General features: G+C 46.7%; 1 protein-coding gene across 1 annotated transcript; it reads left to right on the forward strand.

Annotated features, from left to right (window-relative positions):
* Positions 1–24,807: 24,807 nt before the first annotated feature.
* Positions 24,808–25,889, forward strand: LOC141051685 (4-galactosyl-N-acetylglucosaminide 3-alpha-L-fucosyltransferase FUT5-like). The gene has a single exon (XM_073548679.1). The coding sequence runs from the start codon at positions 24,930–24,932 to the stop codon at positions 25,884–25,886; it is 957 nt and encodes a 318-aa protein (XP_073404780.1). The 5' UTR covers positions 24,808–24,929; the 3' UTR covers positions 25,887–25,889.
* The last annotated feature ends 680 nt before the right edge of the window (positions 25,890–26,569 follow it).

Genomic DNA, 26,569 nt, shown 5'->3' on the forward strand with positions numbered 1-26,569 from the left:
CACCAAATCAGACCCTGAGGGGCCCCAACCACAAAATCGGAGCCTGAGGGGCCCAGGCCACAAAATCGAACCCTGAGGGGCCCCTCCCTCAAAATCGGACCCTGAGAGGCCCCGCCCACCAAATCAGACCCTGAGGGGCCCCAACCACAAAATCGGACCCTGAGGGGCCAGGCCACAAAATCGGACTCTAAGGGGCCCCATCCACAAAATCAGACCCTGAGGGCCCCCAACCACAAAATAGGACCCTAAGGGGCCCCACCCTCAAAATCGGACCCTGAGTAGACCCGGCCACAAAATCAGACCCTGAGGGGCCCCAACCACAAAATCGGACCCTGAGGGGCCCAGGCCACAAAATCGAACCCTGAGGGGCCCCACCCTCAAAATCGGATCCTGAGGGGCCCAACCAACAAAATCGGACCCTGAGGGGCCCCAGCCACAAAATCGGACACTGAGGCGCCCCGGCCACAAAATCGGACCCTGAGGCGCCCCGGCCACAAAATCGGACCCTGAGGGGCCCCGGCCACAAAATCGGACCCTGAGGGGTCCCAACCACGAAATCAGACCCTGAGGGGCCCCGGACTCAAAATCAGACCGTGAGGGCCCCCAACCACAAAATCGGACCCTGAGGGGCCCCAACCACAAAATCGGACCCTGAGGGTCCCCGGCCACAAAATCGGACCTTGAGAGGCCCCGGCCACAAAATCGGACCCTGAGGGGCCCCGGCCACAAAATCGGACCCTGCGGGGTGCCGGCCACAAAATCAGACCCTGAGGGGTCCCAACCACAAAATCAGACCCTGAGGGGCCCCAGTCACAAAATCAGACCCTGAGCGACCCCAACCACAAAATCGGACCCTGAGGGGCCCCGGCCACAAAATCGGACCCTGAGGGGCCCCAACCACAAAATCGGACGCTGAGCCACCCCGGCCTCCAAATCGGACGCTGAGCCACCCCGGCCTCCAAATCGGACGCTGAGCCACCCCGGCCTCCAAATCGGAGGCTGAGCCACCCCGGCCTCCAAATCGGACACTGAGCCACCCCGGCCTCCAAATCGGAGGCTGAGCCACCCCGGCCTCCAAATCGGAGGCTGAGCCACCCCGGCCTCCAAATCGGAGGCTGAGCCACCCCGGCCTCCAAATCGGAGGCTGAGCCACCCCGGCCTCCAAATCGGAGGCTGAGCCACCCCGGCCTCCAAATCGGAGGCTGAGCCACCCCGGCCTCCAAATCGGAGGCTGAGCCACCCCGGCCTCCAAATCGGAGGCTGAGCCACCCCGGCCTCCAAATCGGAGGCTGAGCCACCCCGGCCTCCAAATCGGAGGCTCATCGACCCCGGCCTCCAAATCGGAGGCTCATCGACCCCGGCCTCCAAATCGGAGGCTCATCGACCCCGGCCTCCAAATCGGAGGCTATTTGACCTCGGCCTCCAAATCGGAAGCTCAACGACCCCGGCCTCCAAATTGGAGGCTGAGCGACCCCAGCCTCCAAATCTTACCCAGAGTGGCCCCGCCCACCAAATCGGACCCTGTGGGGCCCCGCCCACCAAATCGGACCCTGAGAAGCCCCGCCCACCAAATTGGACCCAGAGTGGTCCCGCCCACCAAATTGGACCCAGAGTGGTCCCGCCCACCAAATTGGACCCAGTAGGGCTCCGCCCACAAAATCAGACCCTGAGGGGCCCCTGCCACAAAATCAGACCCTGAGGGGCCGCGGCCACAAAATCGGACCCTGATGGGCCCCAGTCACAAAATTGGACCCTGAGGAGCCCCAACCACAAAATCGGACCCTGAGGGGACCAACCACAAAATCGAACCCTGAGAGGCCCCGCCCACCAAATTGGACCCAGAGTGGTCCCGCCCACCAAATTGGACCCAGAGGGGCCCCACCCACAAAATCGGACCCAGAGGGGCCCCACCCACAAAATCGGACCCAGAGGGGCCCCTGCCACAAAATCGGACCCTGAGGGGCCGCGGCCATAAAATCAGACCCTGAGGGGCCGCGGCCACAAAATCGGACCCTGAGGGGCCCCAACCACAAAATCGGACCCTGAGGGGACCCAACCACAAAATCGGACCCTGAGGGGCCCCTGACTCAAAATCAGACCCTGAGGGGCCCCGGCCACAAAATCGGACCCTGAGGGGCCCAACCCACAAAATCGGACCCTGAGGGGCCCAACCCACCAAATCGGACCCTGAGGGGCTCCACTCACCAAATCGAACCCTGAGGGGCTCCACTCACCAAATCGGACCCTGAGGGTGCCCGCCCACCAAATCGGACCCTGAGGGGCCCAGCTCTCCAAATCGGACCCTGAGGGGGCCTGTTCACAAAATCGAACCCTGAGGGGCCCCGTCCACCAAATCAGACCCAGAGGGGCCCACCCACCAAATTGGACCCTGAGTGACGCCGCCCACAAAATCAGACCCTGAGGGGCCCCGGCCTCAAAATCGGACCCTGAGGGATCCCGGCCACCAATTCAAGCCCTGAGGAGCCCAGGCCACCGAATCGGATCCTGAGGGGCCCCACCTACCAAATCAGACCCTGAGGCCAAAAGTGTCCCCTGAGAGGCACCCACAGTTAAAACAGATCCTGACTTCAAAGTCTTGCAGGGGCAGCAGGCAAGTCTCTCTTAAAGGGGCAGCCCGGGCACCATTTCAAACCACTATCTGTACTTCCTTCAGGAAATACACATCTAGTATTATTATTACTATTCAGTTGATTTCCGCAATTAATGCGGCCCGAACCGCTACATGCACAGACTCCGTTGAGGCCTCGCTTCGAAGCCAGCATCCACGAGTGGTGTGCTAAGTATTTTTGATGTAGATCGGATTTGGAGTTTTTGCGCAATTTGCGTTTGAAAAAACATTTTCCTCAATGCATTTCAATGGGAAAATGTTGCCATAGGGAAAACATGAGACAGTCGTGAGGTGGCAGTTTAGCTCATTGATATGCGCAGGCTCACCAAGTTACTATGCCAACGCCTACGAACTTCACATGACCTCTCTAGGACAGCGTTTCTGGCAGATAATTTCAGCTCTTAAAGTGAAACCAACAGCATAAATGCAAATCTAGCTTCATCACATGACGCATGCCACTGAGAGAGAATATGCGCCAAAGTGGATTTAGAAGCCCAGTGAGCCAAACTGGCTCTTAAAGGGCCAACGCGCCAAAGTGATTCTTAAAGGGCCGACTCACCGAAATGAGTCTTAAAGGGCCGGCGCGCCAAATCGAAAGCTGAGTGACCCCAGGCTCCAAATCGGAGGCTGAGCCACCCCGACCTCCAAATCGGAGGCTGATCCACCCTGACCTCCAAATCGGACCCAGCGTGGCCCCGCTAAAAAAAATCAGACCCTGAGTGGCCCCGCCCACCAAAATGGACCCAGAGTGGCACAGCCCACCAAATCGGACCCTGAAGGGCCCCGCCCACCAAATCGGACCCTGAGAAGCACCGCCCACCAAATCGGACCCAGAGTGACCCCGCCCACCAAATCGGACCCTGAGGGGCCCCGCTCACCAAATCGAACCCTGAGGCACCCCGCTCACCAAATCGGACCCAGAATGGCCCCGCCCATCAAATTGGACCCCGAGGGGCCCCACCCACCAAATCAGCCCCTGAGGGGCCCCGGCCACCAAATCAGACCCTGAGGGGCCCCACCTACCAAATCGGACTGAGGGGCCCCGGCCACAAAATCGGACCCTGAGGGGCCCGGCCACAAAATCAGACCCTGAGGGGCTCCACCCACAAAATCGGACCCTGAGGGGATCCGGCTACAAAATCAGACCCTGAGGGGCTCCACCCACAAAATCGGACCCTGAGGGGCCCCACCCACAAAATCGGACTCTGAGGGGCCCCACCCACAAAATCGGACCCTGAGGGGCCCCACCCACAAAATCGGACCCTGAGGGGATCCGGCCACAAAATCAGACCCTGAGGGGACCCGGCCACAACATCGGACCCTGAGGGGCCCCACCCACAAAATTGGACCCTGAGGGGCCCCGCCCACAAAATTGGACCCTGAGAGGCCCCACCCACAAAATTGGACACTGAGGGGCCCCGGCCAAAAAACTGGACCCTGAGGGGCCCCACCCACAAAATTGGACCCCGAGGGGCCCCGGCCACAAAATCGGACCCTGAGGGGCCCCGGCCACAAAATCGGACCCTGAGAGGCTCCGGACATAAAATCGGACCCTGAGGGGCCCCAACCACAAAATCGGACTCTGAGAGGCACTGGCCACAAAATCGGACCCTGAAGGGCCCGGCCACAAAATCGGAACCTGAGAGGCCCAACCCACAAAATCACTCAGTGTCCCCGCCCACCAAATTGGACCCTGAAGTGCCCCGCCCACCAAATCGGACCCAGAGTGGCCCCGCCCACAAAATCAGACCCAGAGTGGCCCCTCCCACAAAATCGGACCCTGAGGGGCCCCGCCCAACAAATTGGACCCTGAGGGGCCCCGCCCATCAAATCGGACCCTGAGGGGCCCCGCCCACCAAATCAGACCCTGAAGGGCCCCGCCCACCAATTCGGACCCTGAGGGGCCCCGCCCACTTAATCGGATTCTGAAAGGCCCCAACCACAAAATCGGACCCTGAGGGGCCCCACCCACAAAATTGAACTCTGAGGGGCCCTGCTGACCAAATTGGACCCTGAGTGGCCCCGCCCACCAAATTGGACCCTGAGTGGCCCCGCCTACCAAATTGGACCCTGAGTGGCCCCGCCCACCAAATTGGACCCTGAGTGGCCCCGCCCACCAAATCGGACCCTGAGTGTCCCCGCCCACCAAATTGGACCCTAAGGGGCCCGACCCACAAAATCGGACCCTGAGGTGCCCCGGCCACAAAATCGGACCCAGAGGGGCCCCACCCACAAAATCGGGCCCTGAGGGGTCCCACCCACCAAATCGGACCCTGATTCCAAAGTGGCCCCTGCGAGGCACCCACAGTTAAAACGGATCCTGAGTTGAAAGTCTTGCAGGGGCAGCAGGCAAGTCTCTCTTAAAGGGGCAGCCCGGGCACCATTTCAAACCACTATCTGTACTTCCTTCAGGAAATACACATCTAGTATTAATGTTGTAATCCGAACGCTGCTAACTTATTCTTATTATTCAGTTGATTTCCGCAATTAATGCGGTCCAAATCGCTACACGCACAGACTCCGTTGAGGTGTCGTTTTGAAGCCAGCATCCATGAGAGGTGTGCTAAGTAATTTTCGTGTCGATCGGATTTGTAGTTTTTGCGCAATTTGCATTTGAAAAAACATTTTCCTCAATGCAATTCAGTGGGGAAATGTTGCCACAGACAAAACATGCCCTGAGGCGATTGAAATGGCAGTTATGCTCATTGATATGCGCAAGCACACCCAGTTACTATGCCAACGCCTACGAACGTCACATGACCTTTCCAGGACACAGTTTCTGGCAGATAATTTCTGCACTTAAAGCGAAACCCACAGCACAAATGCAAATCTAGCTTCATCACATGATGCATGCCCCTGAGAATGTGCGCCAAAGTGGATTTAGAAGCCCAGTGCGCCAAACTGGCTTTTAAAGGGCTGACGCACCAAAGTGATTCTTAAGGGGCCGGCGTACCGAAATAAGTCTTAAAGGGCCAGCGTGCTAAATCGAAAGCTGAGTGACCCCAGGCTCCAAATCGGAGGCTGAGCCACCCCGGCCTCCAAATCGGACCCTGAGGGGCCCCACCCACCAAATCAGACCCTGAGGTGCTCCGCCCACCAAATCGGACCCTGAGGTGCCCTGCCCACCAAATTGGACCCAGAGTGGCCACGCCCACCAAATTAGACCCAGAGTGGCCCCGCCCACCAAATCAGACCCAGTGTGGCCCCGCCCGCCAAATCGGATCCTGAGGTGCCCCACCCACCAAATCAGACCCTGAGAGGCCCCACTGGCCAAAGTGGCCCCTGAGAGACACCCACAGTTAAAACGGATCCTAAGTTGAAAGTCTTGCAGGGGCAGCAGGCAAATCTATCTTAAAGGGGCAGCCCGGGCACCATTTCAAACCACTATCTGTACTTCCTTCAGGAAATACACATCTAGTTCTTCTTATTATTATTATTAAGTTGATTTCCGCAATTAATACAGCCCGAACCGCTACACGCACAGACGCCGTTGAGGTGTTGTTTCGAAGCCAGCGTCCACGAGAGGTGTGCTAAGTATTTTTCGTGTCGATCGGATTTGTAGTTTTTGCGCAATTTGCGTTTGAAATTTTTTTTTCCCATCATTGGAATGCACTGTCTCCAATGCCTTTCAATGGGTAATGGCAAAACGTGCCCTGAGGCGATTGAAATGGCAGTTGAGCTCATTTATATGCGCAGGCAGACCCAGTTACTATGCCAACGCCTACGAACTTCACTTGAACCCCAGCACAGAGCCTCTGCCACTAATATCAGCTCTTAAAGCGAAACCCACAGCACAAATGCAAATCTAGCTTCATCACATGACACATGCCCCTGAGAGAGAATGTGTGCGCCAAAGTGGATTTAAAAGAAGCCCAGTGAGCCAAACTAGCTCTTAAAGGGCCAACACGCCAAAGTGATTGCTAAAGGGCCAGCGCACCCAAATGAGTCTTAAAGGGCCGACACACCAAATCAGAGACTGAGCCACCCCGGCTTCCAAATCGGAGGCTGAGCCACCCCGGCCTCCAAATCGGAGGCTGATCCACCCCGGCCTCCAAATCGGAGGCTGAGCCACCCCGGCCTCCAAATCGGACGCTGATCCACCCCGGCCTCCAAATCGGAGGCTGATCCACCCCGGCCTCCAAATCGGAGGCTGATCCACCCCGGCCTCCAAATCGGAGGCTGATCCACCCCGGCCTCCAAATCGGAGGCTGATCCACCCCGGCCTCCAAATCGGAGGCTGATCCACCCCGGCCTCCAAATCGGAGGCTGAGCCACCCCGGCCTCCAAATCGGAGGCTGATCCACCCCGGCCTCCAAATCGGAGGCTGATCCACCCCGGCCTCCAAATCGGAGGCTGATCCACCCCGGCCTCCAAATCGGAGGCTGATCCACCCCGGCCTCCAAATCGGAGGCTGATCCACCCCGGCCTCCAAATCGGAGGCTGATCCACCCCGGCCTCCAAATCGGAGGCTGAGCCACCCCGGCCTCCAAATCGGACGCTGATCCACCCCGGCCTCCAAATCGGAGGCTGATCCACCCCGGCCTCCAAATCGGAGGCTGATCCACCCCGGCCTCCAAATCGGAGGCTGATCCACCCCGGCCTCCAAATCGGAGGCTGATCCACCCCGGCCTCCAAATCGGAGGCTGATCCACCCCGGCCTCCAAATCGGAGGCTGAGCCACCCCGGCCTCCAAATCGGAGGCCGATCCACCCCGGCCTCCAAATCGGAGGCCGAGCCACCCCGGCCTCCAAATCGGAGGCCGAGCCACCCCGGCCTCCAAATCGGAGGCCGAGCCACCCCGGCCTCCAAATCGGAGGCCGAGCCACCCCGGCCTCCAAATCGGAGGCCGAGCCACCCCGGCCTCCAAATCGGAGGCCGAGCCACCCCGGCCTCCAAATCGGAGGCCGAGGCACCCCGGCCTCCAAATCGGAGGCCGAGGCACCCCGGCCTCCAAATCGGAGGCCGAGGCACCCCGGCCTCCAAATCGGAGGCCGAGGCACCCCGGCCTCCAAATCGGAGGCCGAGGCACCCCGGCCTCCAAATCGGAGGCCGAGGCACCCCGGCCTCCAAATCGGAGGCCGAGGCACCCCGGCCTCCAAATCGGAGGCCGAGGCACCCCGGCCTCCAAATCGGAGGCCGAGGCACCCCGGCCTCCAAATCGGAGGCCGAGGCACCCCGGCCTCCAAATCAGGGGCTGAGCCACCCCGGCCTCCAAATCGGAGGCTGAGCCACCCCGGCCTCCAAATCGGAGGCTGAGCCACCTCGGCCTCCAAATCGGAGGCTCATCGACCCCGGCCTCCAAATCGGAGGCTCTTTGACCTCGGCCTCCAAATCGGAGGCTCAACGACCCCGGCCTCCAAATTGGAGGCTGAGCGACCCCAGCCTCCAAATCTTACCCAGAGCGGCCCCACCCACCAAATCAGACCCAGAGAGGTCCTGCCCACCAAATCGGACCCTGAGGGGCCCCGCCCACCATATCGGACCCTGTGGGGCCCCGCCCACCAAATCGGACCCTGAGAGGCCCCGCCCACCAAATTGGACCCAGAGTGGTCCCGCCCACCAAATTGGACCCAGAGGGGCTCCGCCCACAAAATCAGACCCAGAGGGGCCCCTGCCACAAAATCAGACCCTGAGGGCCCCTGCCACAAAAAAACAGACCCTGAGGGGCCGCGGCCACAAAATCGGACCCTGATGGGCCCCAGTCACAAAATTGGACCTGATGGGCCCCGGCCACAAAATCGGACCCTGAGGGGCCCCAACCACAAAATCGGACCCTGAGAGGCCCCGCCCACCAAATTGGACCCAGAGTGGTCCCGCCCACCAAATTGGACCCAGAGGGGCCCCACCCACAAAATCGGACCCAGAGGGGCCCCTGCCACAAAATCGGACCCTGAGGGGCCCCACCCACAAAATCAGACCCTGAGGCCAAAGTGGCCCCTGAGAGGCACCCACAGTTAAATCGTATCCTGAGTTGAAAGTCTTGCAGGGGCAGCAGGCAAGTCTCTCTTAAAGGGGTCCCAACCACCAAATCGGACCCTGAGGGGCTCCGGCCACCAAATCGGACCCTGAGGGGCCCCACCCACCAAATCAGACCCTGAGGGGCCCCACCCACCAAATCGGACCCTGAGGGGCCCCAGCCACCAAATCGGACCCTGAGGGGCCCCACCCAGAAAATCGGACCCTGAGGGGCCCCACACACAAAATCGGACCCTGAGGGGCCCCGGCCACAAGATTGGACCCTGAGGGGCCCCGGCCACAAGATTGGACCCTGAGGGGTCCCAATCACCAAATCAGACCCTGAGGGGCCCCGGCCACAAAAATGGACCCAGGGGGCTCCACCCACAAAATCAGACCCTAAGGGGCCCCACCCACAAAATCGGACCCTGAGGGGCCCCGGCCACAAAAATGGACCCAGGGGGCTCCACCCACAAAATCGGACCCTGAGGGGCCCCGGCCACAAGATTGGACCCTGAGGGGCCCCGGCCACAAGATTGGACCCTGAGGGGCCCCGGCCACAAGATTGGACCCTGAGGGGCCCCAACCACCAAATCAGACCCTGAGGGGCCCCGGCCACAAAATCAGACCCTGAGGGGCCCCACCCACCAAATCAGCCCCTGGGGGACCCGGCCACCAAATCGGACCCTGAGGGGCCCCACCCACCAAATCGGACCCTGAGGTGCCCGGCCACAAAGTCGGACCCTGAGGGGCCCCACCCCCCGAACCGCTACACGCACAGACTCCGTTGAGGCGTCGTTTCAAAGCCAGCGTCCACGAAAGGTGTGCTAAGTATTTTTCATGTCGATCGGATTTGTTGTTTTTGCGCAATTTGCGTTTGAAAAATTGTTTTCCCGTCATTGGAATGCACTGTCTCAATGCTTTTCAATGGGAAACTTAAAACGTGCCCTGAGGCAATTCAAATGGCAGTTAAGCTCATTGATATGCGCAGACACACCCAGTTACTATGCCAATGCCTACGAACGTCACATGATGCCCCCAGGACAGAGCTTCTGCCACATAATATCAGCTCTTAAAGTGAAACCCACAGCACAAATGCAAATCTAGCTTCATCACATGACACATGCCCCTGAGAGAGAATGTGCGCCAAAGTGGATTTAGAAGCCCAGTGAGCCACCCTGTCTCTAAAACAGCCGACGCGCCAAAGTGATTCTTAAAGAGGTGGCACACCAAAATGAGTCTTAAAGGGCCGGCGCGACAATTCGAAAGCTGAGTGACCCCAGGCTCCAAATCGGAGGCAGAGCCACCCCGGCCTCCAAATTGGAGGCTGATCGACCCTGGCCTCCAATTCAGCCCCAGAGTGGCCCCGCCCACCAAATCAGCCTCAGAGTGGCCCCGCCCACCAAATCAATTATACATAACAATAAATATATAACTAATTACATACACTATAAGTATACCAAATCAAGTCATACGAAAAACCACACCATTAATAATAGTGAATACCAATACACAAAAATATAACAATAATAATAATATTGCAAATAGTCCCATTATCTTCTGTGCATATTCTTCGAATACCTTTTGCTTCTGATAGTAGCCACCAGACATCTCCACATTAAATAGATAATATGAACAGGCAGAAAAAAATCTACAAGCTGAAAAAGAATATATTTTATTAACAGATAAAAACTATTAAAAAAATATTTTAAAAAACCCTAACCCATAAAGAATACCTCTCAAAAATAATTCTTATAAATGATTCTTACAAAAAAGCAGAAAAAACAATGTTTCATTGAGGTCATTGGGACTCAAAGTTCCCAGACGGTATATCCACCTACTCTCTACTCGAGCAAGAATTTTACCCAAATCTCCTCCACAAGACCCCAAATTCACATGATCTATTGCCTTAACAACTAGACCTCTAGCATTACAACTGTGGAAGGATTTAAAGTGTCTAGGGATAGGCTTCATGGAAGAAAACTCTTCACAATTGGCAGCTATTTCTATGTCCCTGACATGTTCCCTAGTCCTTGCCTTTAATTCTCTGGTGGTTAACCTGACATAAATTTTCCCACAGGGACAACTTGCATGGTAAATGACACCCTGGGAATTACAGCTAAGGTGCTTCCGTATTTCGAATTGCCGTGATCCATCAAAATTAGAAAATGTTGTAGATCTGACCTGATTCAAACAGCCTTTACAAAGGCCACAGGGAAAGAAGCCAGGTGTTCCAAGACCAGTTTTTCTTTTGTTGGGTTCAAAGTGGCTTTGAACCAATGTATCTTTTAAATTTGCAGATCTCCTCGCCACAAAAGAAGGCTGATTAGGTAAAATTTGACAAAGAGTGGGATCCACTAACAACACATTCCAATGTTTACGAATGATATCTTTGAGGTCATTCCACTTATTACTATAAGTTGATATAAACTGTACTTGATCAACTGGCTTTGTTTTTTTTAGAAGAAAAAGGGCCATATAAGAGTTTGTTACGTGTAGTCTTAGAGGCTCGAAGATATCCTCTCTTAATCATTCTCTTGCTGTAACCCCTCTCTGAAAACCTCCTAGTAAGGTCTACAGCCTGTTTCTCAAACTTATCATTCCTCGAGCAGATTCTTTTAGCTCGTAAAAATTGTCCCTCCAGTATCCCATGAATGGTGGAAACCGGATGGGATGAATCAGCTGACAAAAAAGAATTTGTGGCTGTGGCTTTACGAAATACATTAGTATTTAAAATGCCATCACTTCCAATAGCCATTTGGATATCTAAAAAATCCATCTCTCTCCCATATTTGAAAGTTAACTTTATATTACGATCATTCATATTGAGATGTTCAATCAATTTATGAAGACCTGAAATGAGACCATCCCAAAAGAAAAGGATGTCATCGATGTACCTCATCCAGTTATGAACATGGTTCATTTCCTGGATGAGGTCATCACCAAAGACATCCCTGTCCCATGCTCCAAGAAATAAATTTGCATACGAGGGGGCACAAATGGCCCCCATCGCAGTACCCTGCAACTGGAGATAGATGGTATTACTAAAAATGAATACATTATGAGTCAACAAAAATTCTAATAGAACTAATATTAACTCAATCAAAGAAGCATCCAAAGAACTGGAACTGAGACACAACCGTGCTGAATTTAAACCATCCTGATGGTGAATCGAAGTATAAATGGACTTTACATCGGCAGTAACGATTACAGTACTGTCATCCAAATATAGTTGATCTAATCTCTGAAGTGCCGATGTGGTGTCCCTAATATACGATGGTAAACTGCTTACCAAAGGTTTCAAGAAATAATCCACTATTTCCCCTATTAATTCACATGGCCCATCATTACCTGACACGATAGGACGGCCAGGCGGATCCAAGGGATTTTTGTGCATTTTCGAAATGAGGTAGAAAGTAGGGAGTTTCGGATGGCTATTCCTAATTTGATCCAACAGTTTTTTCAAAATAATGCCTTGTGTAAAGGCCTTATCCAAAATATCGAGCAAAAGACTCTGAAAAGATAATAAAGGGTTAAAACTTAACCTCGGATAGCAATTAATGTCATTCAACAACTTATTGGCCTGCTTCTCATACTGATGTATAAGCCATATAATGAGGTTTTCACCCTTATCAGCCGACTTTAAGATGACATCCTCCCATGATTTCAATTCTTCCAGAGCCTACTTTTCATTTTTAGAAATATTAGAAACACCCATCCGTTTTTTGGCCACATCTTCAATGTCATTTGAAACTATTTTTGTGAATACTTCCACAGCCGGACAAAGACCTAAAGATAGAAAGATCTTACATTTTGTAAAAAAATTACTAGGAATCATACTCACCTCTTGTGTGGAATTATTTTCTTCCTCCAGTGAAATTAAAGCATCCAAAGATTCTTTTTCCAATAAAGTAGAAGTTGTATTTTCATCCAATTTACCGGCATGAAGTTTTTTAAGAATCAATTTCCGCGAGAACAGATGAACATCTTTTATCGATGAGAACGCGTCTAAATCATGGGAAGGGGAAAAAGTCAAGCCACGTTGCAAAATCTTTTCTTATGCTGGAGTTAGAATATGATCAGAGAGATTAATTACCTGATAATGATCTCTTGAATTTTGACTACTTTAGGCCTTCTGAAACATTTCTGGAAACTTTTTTTTCTTTTTATCATTTGTTCTGAAAAATGAATCCCGAGATGTATCTACATCACTAGTGGATGCACCACTATCCATCTCAGATATATGAGAAACATCTGATTGTGTTCTTTTTCTACTTCTATGATTGTTTCTCAAACCACTTGACTGCCAACGGTAAATTCTATTAGAATTATAATCTTCAACATCCCGCTGGTATTTTTTGAGTTTTCTTGACTCACTTTATCTTCTACTTTCGCAATATCTGATTCCATTTTAAAAATTGTTCAGTAGACATATCTTTATTCAAGGATTTAGACAAATTTTCCAACTCTTTATCAATATTAGATAGCAAAGTGGTGTTATTCTCTATCAAAATTTGTATGAACTCGAAAGAGCATTTAGAAGCCACAGACATCCACTTCTTTATCAGATCTTGCTCACCTAGTTCATAAGTAGGAAAGAGTTGAATCCTTAAGCCCCTGGGAATTATCTTTTATCCAAATAGTTCTCAAGTGAAGATCTATTCCACCAGAGTTTGGTTTTCCGCTGTAAAGCATGTCTATATTTATGCATCCAATGTTTTAATTCAAGAGAGGTATCTTGCGAAACAATGGGGGCAGTCTTGGAAAAAATGTCAGTGGCTTTGGAACACCAGGCACTCTCCCTGGCTCTCAAATCCATTTCTAGAATAATCTGTTAATAAAACAGCAACAAATCATAATATTTATACAAAACGTTCAAATATTACTATATGGCACTTCAACATAGATACTTCAACAAAACGTGGCAACAAATCATAGAATCGTAGAGTTGGAAGGGACCTCCTGGGCCATCTGGTCCAACCCCCTGCTCAAAGCAGGATTCGCTAAATCATCCCAGGCAGATGTCTGTCCAGCCTCTGATTGAAGACTTCCATTGAAGGAGAACTCATCACTTCTCGTGGCAGCCTGTTCCACTCATTGATCACTATAACTGTCAAAAAGTTTTTACTAATATCTAATCTGTGTCTCCTCCCATTCAGTTTCATCCCATTGCTTCTAGTCTTTCCTTGTGCAAATGAGAATAAAGATGATCCTTCTACAATGTGACAGCCCTTTAGACAAAGACAGCTATTAAGTCTCCTCTCAGTCTTCTCTTTTGCAAACTAAACATTCCCAAATCCTGCAACCTTTCCTCATAATACAGGGTTTGCAGACCGGTCACCATTCTGGTCGCTCTTTTCTGAACTTGCTCCAGTTTGTTGATGTCTTTTTTAAAATGTGGTGCCCAAAACTGGACACAATATTCCAGATGAAGTCTGACCAAAGAGGAGTAGAGGGAAATAATGACTTCACGTGATCTAGACTGTATGCTTCTGTTAATACATCCTAGAATTGCATTTGTCTTTTTTGCTGCTGCATCACACTGTTGACTCATATTCTGTCTGTGATCTATTAGTATACCCAAGTCTTTTTCACATGTGCTGTTGCTTAGCCCTATTCCTCCCATTCTGTATATGCTTTTTTCATTTTTATTGCCCAGATGGAGTACTTTGCATTTTTCCCTGTTAAAAACCATTCTGTTATTTGCTGCCCACTGCTCCAGTTTATTTATATCTTTTTGAATCCTCTCTCTCTCTTCTCTAGTATTAGCTATCCCTCCTAGCTTTGTGTCATCAGCAAATTTATTATATAGGAAGGAGAGAAGTCCGGCTTTCAGGATCGCGCTGTTCCAGTCCAAAGTTCACAAGGAGTTAATCCAAGGACCAAGCAGTGATTATAACTTTCTTTTTATTCCATAAACTCTACGCGTTTCGTGTACACACTGTACACTTCCTCAGGAGCAAAGTTACCAGCGCGATCCTGAAAGCCGGACTTCTCTCCTTCCTATATATGCAATTCTAGTGACCGGCTGATTGCTGCAGTTCATCGGATCCTACCCATTTGTGCTTATGGTTGTTGTGTTCCACACAACTGAACCAGGTGAGTGGATCCATATCTGTGAAACGTTTATATCATTGGATAAGACCCTATTGTGCGCTTCTGTCTCCCCCTTTTTTTATCAGCAAATTTAATCAGTTTACCCTCAATTCCTTCATTTAAATCATTGATAAAGATGTTGAACAATACAGGGCCCAGGACAGAGCAATGTGGTACCCCACTTGAGACATTCTTCCAACTGGATGTGCAGCCATTTATGACCACTCTTTGGGTCCGATCACTAAGCCAGTTATGAATCCACCTAACAGTTGCCTTGTCCATTCCATACTTAGTCATTTTTACAATAAGGATTGTATGAGATACTTTGTCAAATGCTTTGCTGAAGTCAAGATATACTATATCTACAGCATTTCCTTCATCCACCCAATCAGTGATTCCGTCATAGAAGGAAATTAAGTTAGTCTGACATGACTTATTAGTTACAAACCCATGCTGACTCTATTTAATCACTTCATTCTTATCCAGGTACTGACATACATGTTGTTTAATAATTTGTTCAAAGATCTTTCCTGGTATAGAAGTCAGACTCACCGGCCTATAGTTGCCTGGGTCCACCTTCTTCCCCTTTTTGAAGATAGGAACAACATTTGCTCTTCTCCAGTCTTCTGGCACTTCTCCTGTTCTCCAAGAATTTTCAAAGATTATGGAGAGGGGTTCAAAAATTTCTTCTGCTATCTCCTTCAGTAGTCTGGGGTGTAATTCATCTGGACCAGGAGACTTGAATTAATTTAGGTTAGCTAAGTGTTTCCTCACTATCTTTCTGTTTATAGATATCCTGGATTCTTCTATTCCCTTAATAGGACAGTGAAGAACAGTTGATGTTACATGTCCTTTCTGAGAGAAAACATGCAAAATAGGAATTTAAAAGTTCGACCTTCTCAACATCCTGTCTTACCATTTCATCATTCTCATCCTGTAAAAATCCTATAGCATCTTTGACTTTTCTTTTACTTTTGACATATCCCCAAAATCCTTTTATTATTGCTTTTGACATCCCTTGCAAGCCTCAATTCATTGTCAGCTTTAGATAATCTGATCTATGCCCTGCAGGTTCTGCAGACAGCATTATATTCTTCTTTAGATATGCCTCCCTCTTTCCATTTTATAAACATTTTTTTCTTCCTTTTTAGCATGTGCTTAAGTTCTGTGTTAATCCATCCTGGTTTCCTTAAATGATTCCTATTCTTCCCTCTTTTCGGAATTGTTAACAATTGTGCTTTGAGAATTTCATTTTTCAAGATTTCCCATCCTTCCTGGACATTTTTGTCTTTAAGGATATCCAGCCATTGGATCCCTCCAATTCTCTTTCTGAATCCCTTAAAATCTGCCTTTCTGAAATCTAACCTTAACGTCTGAGTCTTCACAGGTCTTCCTCCTCTAGTTATCTAAAATTCTAAAATAGCATGGTTGCTACCTCCTAGGGTCCCAGCCACTTTTACCTCCTCAACAATTTCCTCCCTGTTTATAAGGATTAGATCCAAGGTAGCAGTTCCCCTTGCTTTCTCCAATACCTTTTGGAAGATAAAGTTGTCCGCAAGAGAGGATAAGAATTTCCTTGACCTGTTAGTTTTGCCTGAGAGAGATTCCCAACAAATGTCTGGATAGTTGAAATCTCCCATGACAACTATGTCATATTTTTTGGAGAACTTGGCCATTTGATGCATAAAGAGTTCATCCATATCTTCAGCTTGCACAGGCGGCCTGTAGTAAATGCCTACAATGGTGTCCTTTCCGTTGTTCTGTCCTTGTATTCTTACCCAAACAGTTTCCACAGAACTCCCAGTCTCTGAAGCTTCAATCTCTGTGCAGATATACGCATTTCTAACATACAATGTGACACCTCCTCCTCGTTTATCAAGTCTGTTTCTTGCAAATAAGTTGTATCCTTCTAGTCTTGTATTCCAATCATGTGTATTGTCCCACCAAGTTTCAGTGATTCCAATGACATCATATTTCTTTTCCTGTGTTAGTAGTTCCAATTCTCCTTGTTTGTTGCCCATGCTTTGTGCATTAGTATAGAAACATTTTAGTTTGTGATTGGTTTCTCTTTCTCCAATATTTTTATTTATTAGATTCTTTTGTCTTTGTTCTTCCTTTCCACTTCTAATAGCAGAGTTCTCAATAGCATTTGTCAGGTGTATGGCTTTTTCTGGTCTTTTGCATCCCTTCCCATGTTGTTCTAGTTTAAAGCTCTCCTTACAAGTGTAGCAAGGTGACTTCCAAATACATGTTTTCCAGTCTTCGTAAGGTGCACCCCATCTCTAGCAAGTAGTCCATCGTATAGGAAATACACTCCGTGATCCAGAAATCCAAATCGCTGCTGACGGCACCATCGACAAAGCCAGTTGTTCACCTGTAGAATCTTATTCCACCTCCTTGTTCCATGGCCATCCACTGGGAGGATGGAAGAGAAGACCACATGCGCTCCCAGTTCTTTCACTTTCTTGCCTAAGTCTTCAAAGTCTCTGCAGATGGTTTCCTGGTCGTTTCTTGCAGTGTCATTTGTCCCCACATGTAGTAGCATGAATGGGTAGTCATCTGTAGGTCTGAAGAGTCCTGATATCCTGTCAGGTATAGAAAGAACACCGTGAGCACAACTCAAGATGGTGCTAAGGTTAGGTTCCCAAACCGTTAAAGCAACAAATATGAACCTAGCACTCAACTTAAAGGTATTTGTAAGGCGGTTTATTGTAGTACGCGAAAAAAGACCGTGATGGCCGGTGGACACCGCATCTGGAGGCACGTTTGCCCCTCTCCTATATACTGACAAGCTCATTACCTTAGAGCGATCATTCTCCTCAATGCCTAAAGCACCATCGTCCTTTCTGATAGATGCCTATAAGCTCTACACAATCTATATACCACATGTAACTGAAGAAGGTCACATTGACCGAAACGTCTTTTTTCGCGTACTACAATAAACCGCCTTACAAATACCTTTATGTTGAGTGCTAGGTTCATATTTGTTGCTGATATCCTGTCAGACACATCTTTAATTTTTGCACCTGGAAAACAGCACATTTCTCTTGAAGTTATATCCGGTCTGCAGATAGCGGCCTCTGTTCCTCTCAACTGGGAATCCCCCATGACCACCACTCTCCGTTTCTTCTTCTCAACATTTTTCTTTCTCCATCCAGAAGGACTCTGAGGGCGTACAAGGTTGCTGTTTGTGGGCAAAGTCTTATCCTGATGTATTTCTTCATCGTTTTCCTGCGTGAGAGCCTGGTACTGGTTCCTGAGAAGTATGGGTGCAGACTGCCTCCTGATCCTCCTGCTTCTCTGGGTCACATGTTTCCATTCCTCTGTTTCGATGTATGAACCACAAAGAAGTGAACCAATTCAATAAATTTAAAATATTCTTTTTTATTACAAAAATTTAACATGTATTTTGAAATGACCACATATACATAAATCCATAGAAAATTAACCCACAAGAGGGCAGCAGCAAGACAACAATAGTTTATTTATTCAAAAATATAATCGATATTTAGTTAATCTATAATAATACATTTATATATAATTACTGCAAACAGCACATTAAAAAGTGATTTTTTTTTTTATATGCTCATGCCCAAACACTTAAGCAAATAGCAAAGGAATGCCTATACAAAATTATACCAGCGATAGTGATTCTGCTCCTATTCAAACTTTAGCATTCTATAGCAAATTGCATGTGTGAATTTTGTCTGAACAAATTTATATAGACAGAAATACTCCTGCTCATGAAAACACCACAGCGTTTTTATAGACAGAAAAATATTATTATAATAAAGCGCAGAAAATCAGAAGTCCACTATTAAACAAATGCCCAATCACTCAGCAAAATCGCTCATAGAGGAATGCTTTAAGCAAAATTATAAGGGCGGAAAAAATCCTGCTCCTAATCAAAACAAAGCATTCCACTAGCCACTTGCAATAATACTGCTCCTAAATGCCGCCACAGCATTTTACACAAACAACTGTCTCAGACAAAAATGAAGAGGCATAGATGGTATTTACCTAAAGAGATGCCAATAAACAATACTCTGCTGCTGAACCCTGCGCCCCGACGCACGTTTCACCCTACTGCTTCTTCCGGGAGCGTGGCTACACGAGGTTAGAGGCGGTTCTTTATGTATCAAACAGACCAATCTCTATCTAGATCTAAAATCATGTGACTACGCGTCATGAATCAACTATCACCATGGATACCCGATACTTTTCGTTGACAGACACATAGGAAAGAAGAGGAAATGCTGGTGTTTCAAAGCGGAGCTCCTCGTCGCATGCGCCCGTCACAACACTCCATGTAGTGAAAGTATACTTCAAAGTCCACGCGCCAGTGAAGTGCATAATAGATCATATGCTATCCACCATGGCGCCACTTGGAAGTAGCAGAAGTGCTGACAGGTATCGCATGCGTACCGCCCCTTAGAAGCAATTAAGGCAATAATTGAAGTGCCATATAGTAATATTTGGACGTTTTGCATAAATATTATGATTTGTTGCTGTTTTATTAACAGATTTTCCTAGAAATGGATTTGAGAGCCAGGGAGAGTGCCTGGTGTTCCAAGGCCACTGACATTTTTTCCAAGACTACCCCCATTGTTTCGCAAGATACCTCTCTTGAATTAAAACATTGGATGCATAAATATAGACATGCTTTACAGCAAAAAAACAAACTCTGGTGGAATAGATCTTCACTTGAGAACTATTTGGATAAAAGATAATTCCCAGGGGCTTAAGGATTCAACTCTTTCCTACTTATGAACTAGGTGAGCAAGATCTGATAAAGAAGTGGATGTCTGTGGCTTCTAAATGCTCTTTCGAGTTCATACAAATTTTGATAGAGAATAACACCACTTCGCTATCTAATATTGATAAAAAGTTGGAAAATTTGTCTAAATCCTTGAATAAAGATATGTCTACTGAACACTTTTTAAAATGGTCAAAAGATTTGGAATCAGATATTGTGAAATTAGAAGATAAAGTGAGTCAAGAAAAATTCAAAAAATACCAACGGGATGTTGAAGATTAAGAGTCTAATAAAATTTACCGTTGGCAATCAAGTGGTTTGAGAAACAATCATAGAAGTAGAAAAAGAACACAATCAGATGTTTCTCATATATCTGAGATGGATAGTGGTGCATCCACTAGTGATGTAGACACATCACGGGATTCTTTTTTCAGAAGAAATGATAAAAAAAAAAGTTTCCAGAAATGTTTTAGAAGGCCCAAGTAGTCAAAATTCAAGAGATCATTATCAGGTAATTAATCTCTCTGATCATATTCTAACTCCAGCACAAGAAAAGATTTTGCACTGTGGTTTGACTTTTTCCCCTTTCCATGATTTAGACGCGTTCTCATCGATAAAAGATGTTCATCTGTTCTTGCGGAAATTGATTCTTAAAAAACTTCATGCCAGTAAATTGGATGAAAATACAACTTCTACTTTATTGGAAAAAGCTTTGGATGCTTTAATTTCACTGGAGGAAGAAAATAATTCCACAACAGAGGTGATTATGATTCCTAGTAAATTTTTTACCAAATGTAAGACTTTTCCATCTTTAGGTCTTTGTCCGGCTGTGGAAGTATTCACAAAATTAGTTTCAAATGACATTGAAGATTTGGCCAAAAAGCGAATGGGTGTTTCTAATATTTCTAAAAATGAAAAGTAGGCTCTGGAAGAATTGAAATCATGGGAGGATGTCGTCTTCAAGTTGGCTGATAAGGGTGGAAACCTCGTTATATGGCCTATACATCAGTATGAGAAGCAGGCCAATAAGTTGTTGAATGACATTAATTGCTAACGGAGGTTAAATTTTAACCCTTTATCATCTTTTCAGAGTCTTTTGCTGGATATTTTGAATAAGGCCTTTACACAAGGCATTATTTTGAAAAAACTTGGATCAAATTAGGAATAGTCATCCAAAACTCCCTACTTTCTACCTCATTCTGAAAATCCACAAAAATCCCTTGGACCCGCCTGGCAGTCCTATCGTGTCAGGTAATGATGGGCCATGTGAATTAATAGGGGAAATAGTGGATTTTTTCTTGAAACCTTTGGTAAGCAGTTTACCATCGTATATTAGAGACACCACATCGGCACTTCAGAGATTAGATCAACTATATTTGGATGACAGTACTGTCATCGTTACTGCCAATGTGGAGTCCCTTTATACTTCGATTCGCCATCAGGATGGTTTAAATTCAGCACACTTGTTTCTCAGTTCCCGTTCTTTGGATGCTTCTTTGATGGAGTTAATATTAGTTCTATTAGAATTTTTGTTGACTCATAATGTATTCATTTTCAGTAATACCATCTATCTCCAATTGCAGGGTACTGCGATGGGGGCCATTTGTGCCCCCTCATATGCAAATTTATTTTTTGGAGCATGGGAGAGGGATGTTTTTGGTGATGACCTCATCCAGGAAATGAACCATGTTCATAACTGGATGAGGTACATCGATGACATCCTTTTCTTTTAGGATGGTCCCATTTCAGGTCTTCATAAATTGATTGAACATCTCAATATGAATGATCGTAATATAAAGTTAACTTTCAAATATGGGAGAGAGATGAATTTTTTACATATCCAAATGGCTATTGGAAGTGATGGCATTTTAAATACTAATGTATTTCGTAACGCTACAGCCACAAATTCTTTTTTGTCAGCTGACTCGTCCCATCCAGTTTCCACCATTTGTGGGATACTGGTGGAACAATTTTTATGAGCTAAAAGAATCTGCTCGGGGAATGATAAGTTTGAGGAACAGGCTGTAGACCTTACTAGGAGGTTTTTAGAGAGGGTTTACAGCAAGAGAATGATTAAGAGAGGATATCTTCGAGCCTCTAAGACTCCACGTAACAAACTCTTATATGGCCCTTTTTCTTCTGAAAAAAGAAAGCCACTTGATCAAGTACGGTTTATATCAACTTATAGTAATAAGTGGAATGACCTCAAAGATATCATTTGTAAACATTGGAATGTGGTGTTAGTGGATCCCACTCTTTGTCAAATTTTGCCTAATCAGCCTTCTTTTGTGGCTAGGAGATCGGCAAATTTAAAAGATACATTGGTTCAAAGCCACTTTGAACCCAACAAAAGAAAAACTGGTCTTGGAATGCCTGGCTTCTCTCCCTGTGGCCTTTGTAAAGGCTGTTTGAATCACGTCAGATCTACAACCTTCTCTAATTTTGATGGATCATGCAGCAATTCGAAATACGGAAGCACCTTAGCTGTAGTTCCCAGGGTGTCATTTACCATGCAAGTTGTCCCTGTGGGAAAGTTTATGTCGGGTTAACCACCAGAGAATTAAAGGCAAGGACTAGGGAACATGTCAGAGACATAGAAAAAGCTGCCAATTGTGAAGATTTTTCTTCCATGAAGCCTATCCCTAGACACTTTAATCCTTCCATAGTTGTAATGCTAGAGGTCTAGTTGTTAAGGCAATAGATCAGGTGAATTTGGGGTCTCGTGGAGGAGATTTGGGTAAAATTCTTGCTCGAGTAGAGAGTAAGTGGATATACCGTCTGGGAACTTTGAGTCCCAATGACCTCAATGAAACATTGGGTTTTTCTGCTTTTTTTGTAGGAACATTTATAATAATAATTTTTGAGAGGTATTTTGTATGGGTTAGGGTTTTTGTTAAATATTTTTTTAATAGTTTTTATCTGTTGTGTGCCCTGTCCTCTATGCCTTGGTGTGCCCTGTCCTCTATGCTGCAACTCGCAGGACGGCATTAACACCCGGACAAACAAGGGGAACACCAGGGAAATCAGATACAACGGTGGGCCCTGCACTAGGGAATCGGGACATGGAGACCTCCTGCACTCCCATGAGCCAGTGTCCCTGCACTCGTCACGTTCCCTATACAGGCTCTTCACCTGTTGCCGAGCTGGATACCTTAACCCCTAGCTCACCCTGCACCTATCCCTTACTAGTGAGCTGGATGGTGCAGAGACTAATCCCACTGCTGCACTAATACACACACAAGGAAAAATATACAAACAGGAAAAACACCACTTAGCTTTGCTCTGTTGCTATTTCTCCCAGCAACAGAGTCCAGCACCCGAATACAGCTTTCCTCCTGAATCGCTGTTACACCAAAACTCTGACAGAGCTGCAAGGAACTCCTCTCTGTAGCTCCTTCCACACCAACACTCTGACTGAGCTGCAAGGAACTCTTCTCTAGGTCCTTCCACACCATCGCTCTGACTGAGCTGCAAGGAACTCTTCTCTAGCTCCTTCCTTCACCAAAGTATGGTTGGAAATGACCAATATTACCTACAGTGATTGCAACCACCTGACATTCCTTTATAGGTAGGAGCCAGGGCAATCACACCTGCTAGTGATTCACGTGTAATAACGCTAGAGGCCACCGGGAGCAAAACTAGAACTAAATAAACTACAATGTAATAACGCTGGTGGCCACTGGGGGCAAAGCTAACTTTAAGCCAAAAGCTTAAAGGAAAAAAAAGGTTACTTGTCACAATCCAGCAGGGATCATGACAATATGCCTGTATATTTCTAGTGCGCCTTTTGACGATTAAATATAAAATTAATCTTGGGCTGCTCTTTAACCTCATTACACGAATCCCCACGTCTGCGCGTTCTGTTGGTTATTATACGCTACCCAGGTTGGTTTCTGACCTGATATAAACCTGTTGTCGGACGGGGCTTATTTTGAACTAGGAACTGGTGGCAGAAAACTGTACTGTTTTAGTGAGGAACTCTGGTAGTGATGGCTGGGAGGTTTATATATATATATCCCCAACCTGGACTGGTGATATATATCCCCCCTTACTGGGAGCGCCTCATTAACTTGTACCTATAAGGGAAGCCTTTCCGGCAACTATTTGCCCTCGGTGCAGTTCCCTGACTGACCTGGGAAAAGTGGTGGTGCCAGAGAGCTGCTCCCTGCTGGGTCCTTTTCTCCCCTCCCCCGAGGTGAGCGAAGTCGACACCCCCGTCCCCTGTGCGATTCGTCACATCAGCCATCATCAGACTCCGGACCTTAGAGGAACCACCTCAGTAAAGAGACACAGGCAGTATTACAAATAAACATTTGCATCCAGAAACCTGATAAGTGACATCTTCTCTGATTGAAGTCGTTCCCATTCATTTTGTCTCCATGCCATTCAGACTTCCCTCTTTTCTGTCTTTTGCAACACACCTCAACATAGTTCCCTTAAAAATAAAAGTATTATCATACTGCCCCTTAAACAAAAATTATCTCTCATGTTGCACCCCTGAATAAATAATTGTCACCACTATGCTTCCTGGGCAAAATATCCCCCCTCAGGCTGCCTCACTACATAATATCCCCCCCTCACTGCCTCTCTCCATAATATCCCCCACACACTGCCCTCCTTCATATTGTCCCCCACACTGCTCCTTTCCATAAAGTCCCCCCACAATGCCGTTCTCCATAATATACCATAAAAAAAACACTGCCCATCACTGTTCTGTGCCCACTGTATCCTAATGTCCTAATGATGAGGATCGGTGGGGACCTTAACTGCCTGACCCCCCAGCCATCATATATCTATCAACTATACTGTGAGTAAGGCTAAGTGCACATGTAGCAGAAAATTTCTGCTGGAAAACCTGACTCCCTTCCTAGAAACCGCGCCTTTTTTCTGCGCGTTTCTGCGCGTTTTTTGAGCAGAAAATACGCAGTTTTTAGGCGCTTTTTTCCGCGCATTTTCCAAATGCATAGAAATAGCCAGAAACGCGGAAAAATCCGCGAAATTAATGAGCATGCTGCATTTTTTACTGCGATGCGTTTTTTTGCGGTAAAAAACACATCAATATGCACAAAAAAATGCAAAATGCATAGAAATGAATGGGAAGCTTATTTTTAGCGGTTTTATTGGAAAAAACGCTAAAAATACCGCTAAAAAAATGCTGTGTGTGAACACAGCCTTAGTATGGAATGTTTATGAGATATCCCATTTAACATTCTTTCAACTGTTCAAGCACCTATCCCAAAATCAAGCTCAAATTTGGTCACCAAGCAGAACCATTTCTATCTCACTAATTGCTTTTGTATATACTGTACTGTCATGCTGATATGGTAGTAATATCCTGAAATTCTTTTATTTTTTTACAGGTTGACAATGATCTTACCTTCAATCAAATGTGGGTTCATAAAAATATTTGCCGTGTTATTTGTCCTGTCCCTCCTATCAATTACATGGAGACATCTAAACCTCATATTAACAAGGTCATCAAGTTTAAAACAAATGACTGACAGCATGAGAACAGTGGGAAATACAGTCTCTCCACTGATGCAAGACAGAGAAATAATCATCTTAATCTGGAAGCATCCCTGGATCCATTCATTTCCCTTAGATAAGTGTCATGAATATGGTATACTTGGCTGCAAGTTGTCAGCAAATTCAAGTCTGTACAGTGTTGCGGATGTTGTCCTCATACGTCATGTAGATATTATGAATAATAAAAATGTTTTGCCCCAACAGCCAAGACCTCATTTTCAGAGCTGGATATGGTTTAATATGGAGCCATCATTAATTGCTAAAAACTTGCATTTTTTGGACAACATGTTCAATATGACCATGACCTTTCGGCTTGATTCAAATTTTTTCAACCCTTACGGCAAAATTAAAATGATAAGAGATCCTCAAAACTTCACCATTCCGCCAAAATCAAAGCTGGTCTCTTGGGTTGTCAGCAAGTGGTATCCTGGTGCCCCTCGCACTGCTTATTACGAGGAGCTAAAGAAACACATTTATATCGACGTGTATGGAAAAAACCACAAATATCTTGGAAGAAGCAAGGATGAGTTTTATGCAACCATGTCCCAGTACAAGTTCTATTTGGCCTTTGAAAATTCAGTCCAGAAGGATTATATCACCGAGAAGCTATGGGTAAACGCTTTTCAATCATGGGCAGTTCCAGTTGTGTTGGGAACATCCCGAAAGAATTATGAACAGTTTGTCCCTGGAGATGCCTTCATTCATGTTGATGATTTTCCAAGTCCAAATGAACTGGCCAAATATCTTCTAGAGTTGGATAAAGATGATGAGAAGTATAGGAAATATTTCAACTGGAGACATAAATACCGTGTACAGTTAAATGAAGGACCGAAATATAAGTTCTGCCATATATGTTCCTTTTTAAGGGACAATCAAGTTTACCAGACCATACCCAGTATAAAGAAGTGGTTTTTGGAAGATTGATAAGGTCCCAGCAGTCCTGATAATTAGCTGGTCACTGAGGGTCAGACCAACGGGACCCAAACCGATTCCACAAATGGGGTTCTGAAATGTACCATTAAAATTCTGTGATAACCGTGCTGGCTGAACTCGTCTCTCTCTTGCAGTCCCGTAGACAATGCTCCGTTCCAATGGGAAATTTTAGAGCCCTTGTTCTTTTCATCAGTCCAACACCCATTGATCAGCAAACTACCAGTTACCCTGTGTGGATATTTGATAACTTAACCCCTTAGTGATGTGGCCAATTTTTTAAATTCTGACCATTGTCACTTTATGTGATAATAACTCTGGAAACCTTCAACAAATCCTATTGATTTTGAGATTGTTTTCTCGTGGCACATTATAATTTATGATGATGGTAAATTTAGGTTGATATGTTTTGTGTTTATTTATAAAAAATATCAGAAACTTGCCAAAAATGTAAAAAAAGATGCAATTTTCAAACTTTGAGCGATTATCCCTTTAATCTCGATAGTCATACCACACAAAAACATTAATAAATAACATTTCCCACATGTCGGCTTTACATCAGCATAATTTTTAAAGCGCTAATTTATTTTGTTAGCCTTTTAGGAGGTTTAAAAATGTAGCAGTAATTTTTCATTTTTTCAAGGAAATTTACAAAATTTATTTTTTTGAGGGACCTA

Source organism: Dendrobates tinctorius, unplaced genomic scaffold, assembly GCF_039654945.1.
Source record: "Dendrobates tinctorius isolate UK_male_01 unplaced genomic scaffold, ASM3965494v1 ptg000158l, whole genome shotgun sequence".
Taxonomy (NCBI): domain Eukaryota; kingdom Metazoa; phylum Chordata; class Amphibia; order Anura; family Dendrobatidae; genus Dendrobates; species Dendrobates tinctorius.